This window comes from Pieris rapae, chromosome 8 (assembly GCF_905147795.1).
Source record: "Pieris rapae chromosome 8, ilPieRapa1.1, whole genome shotgun sequence".
Classification (NCBI taxonomy): Eukaryota; Metazoa; Arthropoda; class Insecta; order Lepidoptera; family Pieridae; genus Pieris; species Pieris rapae.
In genome coordinates this window covers 7,246,938-7,259,809 of record NC_059516.1, presented here as the reverse complement: position 1 = coordinate 7,259,809, position 12,872 = coordinate 7,246,938, and the positions used below count along the sequence as shown (strand labels likewise).

Sequence of the window (12,872 nt, the reverse complement as noted above, 5' to 3'; positions counted from 1 at the left end):
GTATGTGTTCTCGTCGCTCGGTATCGAACTGGCCTCTGTTACACACTGCGATAAGAGCTTCATGCACAGAGCCACGACGTCCGTGACGGCACAGCTGAATATATCTTATAGTATTAAGAATTTAATTTTCGTGAAGATCAATGACTAATAATATTAATTAATATATAAAATAATTGTATTTCTAGTCACGCACTCACTTTGACAGTACTGACCTTGCACTAAATCACTTCATGTATCCACAATATAACTGATTGTAGGTAAATTTAATTCACTGTATTCACTGTATTCTTCCGAGAAGATCTAACATGCACTTTTTCTGCTTTTTAGCGGCTGATAATGTTTGACAAGATAGTTCCTCAATAACACAACTCGATCATCACATTTAATTTGATTATTTCCGTTTATATTAATTTTTAAATATTAAATTTATTGAGACGATACGTGTCGACGCGGACGCTACCCTCTATCAATTCTCATTAATTAATTATATATTCTTCCTAATTTATTAATTAGGTAACTTTATCTTAAAAGTATGAAATTTAGTGGAGGCCTTAAGAACATTATTCCTGTTACTTATATTAGGCACTCCTATGTCATATAAAAATCTAACATTATGTTCGAGTCAGTATAAAGTTATAATTTATTCATTCAATACCAAAAACCTTAATAAAACCAAGACATATGAAGCTTCGATTTCAACCAGCAACTTATCACCTCATATCTCGCAGAATCACGATCTCATTTTTATATAAAACATTGGCTTTGTATCAAAATGATAAAAGTATTACGCAGGCGTAGTTCGAGATACGTTGCGTGCGGCCACACAATGAGCCCGACAGAGATTGATGACTACACATTCAACGAATACATTACGATTTTTGCTTTCATTTCATTCGATACGAATAGCAAGGTTATGATACAGTAATACTTACACTGAGGTGATAAGCTTTTTCGCTTTAACGATATATGGCGAACATTTTTGAAGTAACGCAACTTAAATTATCGTCGTGATACGTGTTACAATGAAATAAACGTTACACAATACGAATGCTCGTATGAAAGTCAGGTCGTTTAAGCTTATATGTTTCGATAACAAATCCTTTATTTACTATTTGATTCGTGTTTCATTATTAACTACTGAAAGAAATTTAAAGGAGAAAAGAAATAAATGTTTTATTAAATACTATGTTTTATTGGTTTTGTATTCACAGTCACCTATTTTAGTTACAAAACAATATTAAAATTAAATTAATAAGTTTGTACTTAACCTAGGTCATTGTCTAAGTATCACACAACAGTAGGTACTCAAAATAACTAGAAATATTCGATAACTAGATTTTACAGTTATTTTAACAGTTATATCTTTATTAGCAGCATACAATCCATTCATCACATTAAGAATTCATCTGGTACATATGAGGATTCATTTCATATGAAGCCCGCCCTAAGAAGGAATTAAAAAGTTTTTATACATAAAATATAATCATTTCCGTTTGTATAATTATAGCCGCATTGGTGCGAGGTTTTTTAACAAAAATAAAAGTATGCATGACCACGGTACACATTGAGGCTGAATAATAATCTGTTTGTGAGTTAAAATCATCATTTTCCTAAAGCAGTAAATGCAGCTTTGTACAAAGAAAATGTATAAAAATCATATAGTTATTATAGTTATAGCTATTACAATATCCATTTATTTTAATAAATTATTTACATTTAAAAGGTAAATGAACACAGCTGATAGACGACAGACTATTAATAATATCAAATGGTCTGTAGAATGAACTTGGTATGAAAATACACTATATAAATTAAAATCTAACACTTTATACACATTTAATTTACTTCATACGACAATGACTTGAAGGAAAAAGTACAAAATTAACACTCAGATTCTATACCTACCCTAAATAATCACACTTTCGACATTGTAAAGTTCACCTTAACACAATTCAAATGACTGGTTACACTAATTACACAACTTATAACAAATCTTACATAAATTACATTATCAACACGCGGGAATGGTAAAAGGAAATTCGTTAAAAATATATTTTTACAATTTAGATTATAAGGCGGTTAGACCATAGTCGGACTTTATTATGGGAGGAGTATTGGAGATGCCGGTGCCACAACCGGAACTCACTGGCGAGCTATGCGCAGAAAGGTTCGCAAGCATCGCTGGTTCCATGCCTGCATGCATACCCATCATATGCAAGTGGTGAGCCGTCATTGAATGCCCGTGATTCACACCTGGATGAGACATAGGACTTATAACTGGGTCGTGGGATAAATTTTGTTGCCCACCGAAATCGTTCATAATATTGTCAGTAACATTCTCTATACTGTCAGGTCGGCCATTATTATTTGATTTTTTCTTATCATTATTGTTTGTGTTCTTATTTGATCTACTCTTTGGTGTGGCTTTTGTCGTGGTAGTTGTGACACCAGCGGGATTCGTTTTTCTTCTTACATTTTTGGTATTGGGCAATTTGTTGTCTTTCTTCCATTTCATTCGTCTGTTTTGGAACCAAATTTTGATCTGCCGTTCTGAGAGGACTAGAGTATGTGCTATCTCTATTCGTCTCCTTCTTGTCAGATAGCGATTGTAATGAAATTCTTTTTCCAATTCTAATATTTGGTGTCTAGTGTAGGCTGTCCGCTGTCGTTTTGGTTCCATCCCAGGTTGGAAGGTTCCATTTGCTGGAACAAAAAAAATAGGTTATTGACATGAATCGATGAATTTGTGCCTATTTATAAAATAAGATAAGAAATAATTCAGTGAAATAACAAAGGTTTTAGAAATTAACAGTAACAAACTAATAAACTGACCAGTCAACTATTTATGAAGATTATTTCATCAATTAATTATATTTTAATAAGTATATTTAATTTTTATATAAAAATTAGTTTTTTTTCGTAATACTTAGTGTGAAACATAATATGTCCAAAAAAATTCTACATACATATCTTATGCTTAGTAATTAAATTAAAAAACATCATTATAACACAATTCCTAAGATAAAACCTTTTTAGTTATTAAAGATATTGATAAAAATACAACCTGAAATAGGTTGCGTGTTCCCTTCCTGAATAATGTATGTAAGTAACGACCTCTCAGGGCACTCTTAATTAATGTGCATAATAATTAGTTTACCATGAGCTTCCTTTTTCCATTGATTAATTATTCTGAGCAAATTAGTTGTAAACACAATATTGGAAGCGTATTGATGTGTTTTCTTATCATCAGTCGATTAATGATAATTATGAGTTAAGAATGACGAATAAGACTTGATTCTAATGGAAAGGAATGGTTCAGCCATAAAAATATTTAATTTTGGTATACATATTCATAAGTATAAGTTATAGCATAACTTATAGTAATCATTATTTTAAGAACCTTATAATACAGAGCAGTGTTAGCCTAGTGGCTTTAGAGTACAACGTTCACCTCTGAGGTCGTAGCTTCGATTCCGACTGTGCATCATTTACTTTTTTTCTTTATTTAACGTTCGCTTGATTGGTGAAGAAAAATATCGTGAGGAGACCGGCTTGTCAAATCCAAAAAGTCAACGGCTGACTTGCTTACTAGATTAAAAAATGATCATGAGACACATACTGAGGCCTAGACAGAAAAGGTTGTAGTGTCATTGATTTATTTAATTAAATTAGTTATAAATGATATTTAATAAATAATTTAAAATATCAACATTTCTATTGTTATAATAATACGGAAAGTTATAAAATACTGACGGGTTTACGTAAATATTAAATCGCACAGATTATGATTAAGTTATAATAAAACAGAATATTCTTCAATCTCAGAATATTTTGTAACCCCGTACCTAAGTTTAAATTCCACAAATTTTGACAGTCGATATGGCTTTCCTAAATATGGCCTTCGAAATAATCAACCAATAGAGACTATGAAATATTTCTATATTTTATGACATATCGCAGCTCGTACGAAGAACTTTAACACATATTAGTGAAAGTAAAATATGTGTTGTTACGAGGCCTCAATGAATGATTCACTTACTTAAGAATTTCAGTAACTTGAAGGTCTGGAGCAGGCCTTTGCCCGGGATCCGGAAACTAAGTATTTATTCATACGGGGCTACTTTATAAAAATGATAAAAAATATTTAGAAACGCGGAGAAAAACGTAATATAAAAAAATCATAATTTGTTTGGATTGGACGAATATTATCTAAGTGCATATTAATATTACAGTTTTGGTTAGGTTGTAGGTTCGATCCGCTGTTGATACACTGATGAATTTTTTGTGTGTATTTAAAATTCGCTCGAACAGTGAAGGAAATCGTCGAGAGGACACCGGCTTCCATTAGACCCAAACATTCATTGGCGGGTGTCAGGCATAGGCTGATCACCTACTTGTCTATTAGATTGAAAAATGTTGAAATCTGAGGTCCATGCTTAAATTGTAAAATATGGAAGTGAAGAAGGAGATACCTATTCTGGGTGTAAGCGCAAAATTATTATTATTATTATCTGCTGCAAAATATATGTAATTACTATCCAATTATATTAAGTTTTAATGACTGCATAAGATAGGTAATGTCTCAATCGACAATTGACAATACGACGAAAGTTTAATGTAAAATAAAATTGGCAATAAATTATATAAGATTTATAAACTGAATATCTAAAACTATATCCTATTCGGGACATAAGACAATTCATTATTCGTTAGAAAGGGACAGGGGGTGGGCAGCAGGAATTCCTCGGGATGAGGTTTGGGCAAGCTATGTGCGGCCGGCCGAGATTTCTAGTGGTCACCGCATTGATCCGCGCTAGCCTTTGGCTTTAGGTATATTGTAGTTTGAAGGTTAAATTGCTTTGTACGAAGAGCTATAAGAAAAGGTAGGGTTTTATGCGCAACTATCGCTACCTACCTAACATACTAGTATCTAACAATACAGCAATCTATTTGACTTAAAAACTTTTTGATACAATATTGTATTTTAAAAGCATTATATTTATGTAATTAATTATAGTTTTATTATTGTACCGTAATTCAAAAGGTGTTGTGTATTATTTTAAAAATCTATTTTACATTAAAGTATGAAGTTAACTATTAAGTATAATATTTATAAAGCTATCTTATTAGGCCACACCTCAATTTCAGACCGCGCAAGGTTTGTGGGGTCTAGGGAAGCGGCTCATTGCCTTAATGCTTATCCTTCGCCAAACACTGGCATCCTTATGGACCTTGAATCACTTCACATTACCATCAGTCTTTACTTAGCTGTACTAACTAGCATATGTACTCGCCATAATTTGTGGCTTTGAAGTAAGTAGTCTTGGAAACTATAGTCCCATTACCAAAAGAGTGCAGTTCGTTTGTCTCGTTATCCCTCGCCAGGAATAAGTATATAAGTAAGAAATGCTTCCAGCAATAAAGATACTGTCACAGGGACGAAACGTTTTAAATCTTTTTTATTTATCAATTATTATACCTAACTATGTAGGCTAAGAATATTGTGTATAGCAAATAAATTACGTGACATCTCTCATTCTATAAAATCTTCCCACATAATTTTTGACGGAACATGCGTTATATAAAAACGAAGACGAAGTGAACAAATGCAAAACGAGAACCCGTTCGTTAAAGCATATCATACGCGTCATCGGCGATGACAATCAGAATTGAATTACCAGCTACCCGTCGAACGTGTGGTCTCTCATCTGCTAATCAACGATCTCACTATCAGCCTGGTGGTCCATTACATCCTCTCTAGGCTATCACTATTATGGAGTGAAAAACTCCCGCGCACTGACAGCTACCGATAAGCGCGATTGAAAACTGCAACGCTAACGCATAAATCAGGTTTGTATGCCTTTGTTGAATATTTTGTCTCGTACCATGCTGACGATACGTACTTTATAAGGTAGAATTTACAAGCAGAAGTTAAAATACAGTATTTCTGCTTACAAATTATATTAACAGTGATGATATTAATATAATTATAATTATAACAAATTAGTATTTATTGTAAATACAGAGTTTGCTTTTTTAATATTTGTCTTGTTTGGTGGATGAACAATGAACATAGATAAAACATACTTCTGATACCGTGTAAGTAGTAAGCCTTTACTACATTACTTGAATACATTTGAAACTAACAATGATTGAATACTTTACATTTTAAACAGTTTGAATTGTAAAAAAAATATTTTAAATGTTGGTTTAAATACACCGACTAAGTTTTTAGTCTAGGTACGTACCCAAGATGAGTATTCAATGAAAGAGTGATAATTGCACATAGGAATATCTTTCAGTAGAATTAAAGCAATGGTTTAATACCGATGTCAAGGTTATAGTAGCACGCTTAACCAATGTCTATAGTTAATATGAGTAATATTTATTGTACACAGGTAATGGACTGTCAGTCATTTAAGTTGTCATTACGTGTCAGAGACGCAGTCATAGATGTATTCGAGATAAATCAATTCAAATGGTTGAATTACATCATGCGTTTGAAATCGTATACTAGTTACTCATAGTTATGGCTATATTTTACTTAAAAACATAACGATCACAATTTAAGCCTAGACTTGCTCAAGCTCTCGCGGGCTATGCTTAATTAAAGGAGTATTAATATATCCATAGAGCAATATAACCTCCGTGATAAGTACACCCCACATACATATACACGCTCATGTGCATACCCTCACCTTAACACAATCATACAAACGAATAAGGTTTTGCTTAATTATAGTATAGAATATTTTTTATTGATTATTTCCATTTGTAAATATTTAAATGCAATATGTTTGCATATCTCTATATTTGGATATTTTTCTTATACATATTGAGGCCATGAATTAAGTATGTACTACGAATTGCCACGGTTTTTATAGAATAATCTATGACTTTCTAGTAAGTCTTTGCATTCATTTCATATGTCATTTGCAAAGACATTTATGTCAGGAAATGTTTCAAATTTGATTCCTTAAAATTGTAACTTCATTGAATAGGCTGTGACTTAACAATCTGATCAAAATCTTTGCAGTGGCAATGCTAGACTTATTATTTACAACCTAAACCGTATTGAATTTTCTGTATAATTTCACATGTATATGAGAAAATTATAAACCTCTGTAGAGTTGAGGCCCAGTTTAAACAAACAATATTTCGAATAAAATTGTTATACAATTCTTAACGAAAAAATCTCAAAGGCGGATAAAATCACTGTGTCAATTGTCAAATACTGCATATTAATAATCGTACATACAATTCAAAAATCCTTAAGGGCTAGCAAAAAAAACTGATAATCACCGCGGCGAATTCCGAACCACAAACTGGCCATTTAAAAACTATAATATAAATGATACTCATTAAAATCACTGGCCCTTTGTCATACCAGGACCTGTTTAACGACACCACATTAGTAAACTGTCAAAACATATCAAAAGATCTTGAGGATTCGTAAACTTAGGGATGTTATTGATTGGCTGCAATTTGTTTATTTCTTTTAAAACGCACCGCGCACTCAAAACTCCTTAACGCTATTGTAAGTGAATTTGCACTCGTGTTACTAACAATGGTGAATTAAGCGGATATATGATGGCTATTAATCTTTTTTATGTTCATTTAAAAGTGATGGTAAGGCTCTAAATTTCTCATATGATCTATGAAAGTAATATATATCTAATAATATAGTTAAGTGATACCAATATAACTTTTTTATTTATCAAACATAATCTGACTCGTAAATAATTTAAGTTTCGAATGTTGTTAACCAATTTCAAAGAATATATGTCTTTAATAAAACTTATGGAAAAATGAAATGTCAGACAGAGCAGTGTTGCCATTCTGGTCTGGGCTATCATTCTCTCTAGGTCGTAGTTTTAATCCCTGACTGCACTAATGGTGTTTCTATCAACATACGGTGAAAAAAAAATATTATGTCTCTAAATAATCACGAAAGCTATTACAGAAATCTGAAGCCCAAACTTAACGGGTCGGTCGTAACATATTTTTTTGGATAATGTAAACCTAGAAATCTAATTAAAGTCAGTTAAATAAAAGAACAAATTCATACTTAGGGAATTCATGAATAAATGAATACATTTAATTGTTGATATCTAATAAGTTATTGCAATGTATACGTCCGATTTAATGCCTAATTAGAGTAATGAAAGATATGTTATTACTTTGAATTCACTTTCCACATAATGCCTATGTCAAATGAAGTAGATATATATTAAAGTATATAAGAGTATTTTAAATTTTAAACTTAACAAGGCTAATAACAAATTGGATAAATGTTTTAATTTGATTAAAAAAAAATAGCTAACTCAAATTAGAGTATAATGTGTAGCCGTAGCCATTATTGGATATAAAAAGGCATGAGTTCTTCTAAGATGTGCCTCTTGATCATTTTCTAATAATTTTAATGGATAACAAATGTTAACTTAACCGGGTAGCTTTAGTTTGTTAAATAATCTAAATAAATACTCTTTAGTATAAACTATTTGTTAACGAAACGTAAATAACATAATTTGATATTTAACTTTTTATAATTTACTAAACGTACACAAATAATGCTCCCACTGCTAAAGATTTCAATGCGACTTTTCAGTTTACTTATTTTTTACAATAACTTTATATATGCATAATAGGGAAAGATATATAATAATATCGCCTATTAATTGTAGAGCAATTGAAGGTATGAGTCAATCGCTGAAAAAATATATATCCCTATTTACAGTGACAAACGGTAATAAATGACAGTCTTGACCTAAACACGAATATTACTATACATATAAAAATTTACAATACGTCTATTTTAGCCTAAGATATGACTTGAAAGTATTGTCCACATTTTTCTCAATCTAATCAAAGTCTTCCTTTTGTTCGGAGTTTTTGTTTAGAGGCAGAAATAATAATTTTAAATTCAATTACTGCTTTGTCTCATATTGCATCATAGGTGATAATTTGTAAATATTTATTCGAATATGAAATTCATACATAATATCTAACAATTCAACTTTATTTATAGATAATCTTTGTTTAATATTATATAATATTTTTGACAATGAATGACATTTTTTTATACAAATGAATAATACTGAAAACTCTTGTGTGTTAATAAGAAAAAGCATAACAGATTGTCTAAATACTAACAATCAAAACAGTTGAGACGTTTGTGAAGTAGGTACCTATACTTTAGTTGATTTAGTTCTATACTAGGGTTGCCTAGAATGAATTGTTAGCGATAAGGCCGCCCGTGCCTAATAATTTATGTAACCTGTTAATTAATTGGAAATGTGGCGTCGCGTTGGGTTATACCTTACTTAATTAAATACATCTAATAAATATTTCTAATTATTAACTATTCAAACTTGTCTAATGTTTTATTAATTCACAGATAAAGAAGTTATGCTTTAACTTGCTTTTGAGTATAAAAATAGTATTTTTTATTTAATTTTAACTAACACCGCATACTTTACAGAATAAGGAACAATAGAATATCCTGATAGCATAGCCAAAAATAATTTTTTAAAATCGTCTCAAGACTAGTTAAGACTTTTAAATGATGAAATACGACTTTGACGTCGTCCGGATCTATTAAATACTTGCAAATAATACAATATTTACCTTGTGTACTACCGTTAAGATTGTTGTCTCTATGGACTATGGACTTCTAAACTACTTAACCAAATCAAATTTGCACACCGTGTGCAGTTTGATCTAACTTAAAAGATAGGATAGCTTAGATATATATAATTCCGATAAAAGAAACAACCGATTGTTGAAATGTTTTTTATGCGTTTGGGCGGAGCCCTGAATGGTTGAGATTCGCAAATCAGCCTTGCTGATGGCGCTGCAGCCGGTACTTTTATACTTTGTTTAATATCCTATTTGCTTGAGATATTATCCAGGACAACGTCTGTCGCGTGAGCTAATTTAATATATATCGCTCGTTGGAGGTTTTGTCAGACTTCTTCTATATGCTTCGAAATTAAAAAATAAGCCCGCCTGTCTTTTCCTATTTACTCATAGTTAAAATTATTATCGTAATTAAATTTGTTATAAAATAACTCTATATCTCTGTATTTATGAATTCTTGTTCTTATGTTTTTTTCTAACCATTAAGTGCACTACGAGACTTATTTTATGGACTTAGAGCGTAGATATAAAAATTGCAGTCTAGACTCTCTAGACTATATACCTACTGTACTAAGCTAATAAGTAATAGAATACTTTAATGTTTGATTTCAGTTAAAATCGTAGGAGATTTTACAGTTTTGAAAAGTTATATAATGAGCGTATAAATACAAATTCATATTACGCGTTTATGATGCGAATATAATATATCATCAGTTGAAAATATAAGCGATAATTACGATAGTTTATATGTGTATATCTACCACTAGAAAAACCCTCTGAAGCTATTATAACTTAAATAAATAACATTTGCTTGTTTATGGTGTCAGAAGATATTTTAGACTTGAATTATTCAGCCGCACGCTAATCTATTGAAAAACGCAAGACGCTGAAATATTGATTAGAGTTTAGCTATCTATGGAGTGTCGATGTTTACATCGGTGTTAACCGTATTATACACGCAATAAAATAATTGCAATTTTATGTTATATATCATAGGTTTTAGTATGTAAACTGGACAGCAAAATTATTTCCTGTTTATGTTTTCTCCATAAAATAAAAAATTAAATTATTTTTTCTGTTTATGTAATATAATAATAAATAATAAACAAAATAAAAGTAAAAATAATTCTAGATAGTAGGTAGGTACCTACGCACCTGCCGGGTAAATAAATCTGCAAAAATATACTTACAAGCACCAGCCACATGTATCTTCTTCATCCATGGATAAATAACTCGATCAGTATTATCTGAACATATTGAAGAGTCATCATCATCCATGGGTGGACTGTCCAGTAATAACCTCTCATCATCCAACTCCGAAGCTGGAGAGCCTTCGCGCCCTAGCGCTTGAAGCTTTCTTCCAGCTGGTGCGGCCTCCTCTATGTGCCTTTCGAGCCGTAAACCCAGTTCTGCTAAACCTGGAGCTGGTTCAGAGTGAATGTAGCCATGATCTGCATCAGACGGATGCGATGGTTCTGGCGGTCGAGGTGGTGGCGCCACTGGGGGATGCTGTGGTATGGGATGGTAGTAGCCGCCATAACCATAGCCAGCCCCAATTTGAACTGGGTATTGTTGGTACCCATACTGTAGTTGGTGCTGGTAGTATTCCCCTGGTGGGATGTAGTCTGCCTGGCTGTACTCCTCCGAGGGTGGGAACTTGGGGTCGGGTTGTGGTTGGTATCCCCCGTTCATGAGGAAGGAGCTCATGGTGGGCGGGATATCATTACACTACGCCTGTTAATATGGCCGCCATATAATCCTGTAAATAACGAGTTACTGAGCGCCGTTGTGTAATTTATTAATATATATTTTCAATAAGCATTGTTTGAGAAACTAATACATTATTAAAATATCTTGTAACAGTGAGAAAACATGTGCAATTATTTACTTAATTTTTATAGAATAATTCCCAGTGATGAATGAGCGAAATACATTGATATTATATTAAGATTAATTATTTTAGATGATATCATCAAAATTATTAAAATTACAATACGGCGCTTGCCACTTACAATTTAAATTACACTTAATTCACTCTCACTCAAGTTTTAAACAGTTCACAGTATGAATATCGTACTGAAAATATTGCGAAGTCACTTGATTTATCACTTTTTGATAATAAACAATAGGATCTGTAACGCGCACTCTCGCGACATTTTGAGACAATATACACTGCCCGACACGCCAGCGCACTCTGTCACTTTAAGGACCCCTATACATGTCCATCAATTTTTACATACCACCTTCCATTTTTAAGGCGGAGCTGTATTTCTACTTCATAACCAAGAACCAGATCAAACAGAATTCAACCGTACGCCCTACTGATAAAGTTGAAAAACAAACGCGTGTAACCCTTGGAACTCAATTCCATGGAATCGTCGCTCCCTCTTTAACGTTAATAGAAATCGCATGTGTGAGCGCGATGGAACGATTTATGCATTTTCGCAACCAGTAGAATAAAATTATATCTGTCTCTTTTTAATCCAAGCTTTAAAGCTTAAGAAAACGGGATAGATTACTATAGAAACAGTGCGTGGATTAAGAAGCTGTTTATAATAAAATAGGGCGACGTGGTCTCAGTTCGTTGCGACATGGCGCGGTGTTTTAAATATTTAATATGCAATTTCCTTTATAATGGTTTCTTTTAAATAGATGGCAAGTGGAATATAATTTGGCTTAAATTAATAGTTTTGTGTAATGATACAATGATGTGTAATTTTCATTGTGTATAATCAGAATTGTTCACGCCAATTAGCTCGTGATGAACATATGAACTGACTCTAACTTTTTAGTTTTAATTGCATTTAATTAGGTTAATTATAATATACATTAGGTAGGTGTATACATAATTTGACGTCAGCCGTTCATTTAAAGATTGGCTAGAAACTTTTCACAAGTTAAAAATAAATAGGTACTGGTAAAGTAAGGCTTTTAATTTTAATTAATTGTCTTTAATTACTTGCTCTATAATATTCCTTAATAATAACTTACTATGACTATATGTCATGCGAGAAAATGAAATATAGTTCTCAATCAATTTATAAGAAATAAAGCAATCCCATTTCAATCATGGTTTTGAGCAAGTGTTATATATTAATTGATTTTTTAATTTATATATGTTTATTAAACTATACAAGGACATATATGTCATGCTATATATAATGATATATGTACACCTATATTTTACAAGCTATATTATCTGATGTTAAAAAAAATATTATACTTACAATTCT

General features: G+C 31.8%; 1 protein-coding gene across 1 annotated transcript; it reads right to left on the bottom strand.

Annotated features, from left to right (window-relative positions):
- Positions 1-1,171: 1,171 nt before the first annotated feature.
- On the bottom strand, positions 1,172-11,824 carry LOC110992164 (homeobox protein Hox-B4). Its single transcript, XM_022257874.2, has 3 exons — positions 11,652-11,824; positions 10,830-11,398; positions 1,172-2,703 (listed from the first exon to the last, which is right to left on the bottom strand). The coding sequence occupies exons 2-3, from the start codon at positions 11,344-11,346 to the stop codon at positions 2,069-2,071; spliced, it is 1,152 nt and encodes a 383-aa protein (XP_022113566.2). The 5' UTR covers positions 11,347-11,398; positions 11,652-11,824; the 3' UTR covers positions 1,172-2,068.
- Between the last annotated feature and the right edge of the window lie 1,048 nt (positions 11,825-12,872).

Coding starts and splice junctions, on each gene's coding strand:
- LOC110992164 (XM_022257874.2), bottom strand. CDS start 11,346: ATGAGCTCCTTCCTCATGAACGGGGGATACCAACCACAACCCGACCCC. Junction 2,704..10,829: donor GATACATGTGGCTGGTGCTT/GTAAGTATATTT, acceptor TTTTTGTTCCAG/CAAATGGAACCTTCCAACCT.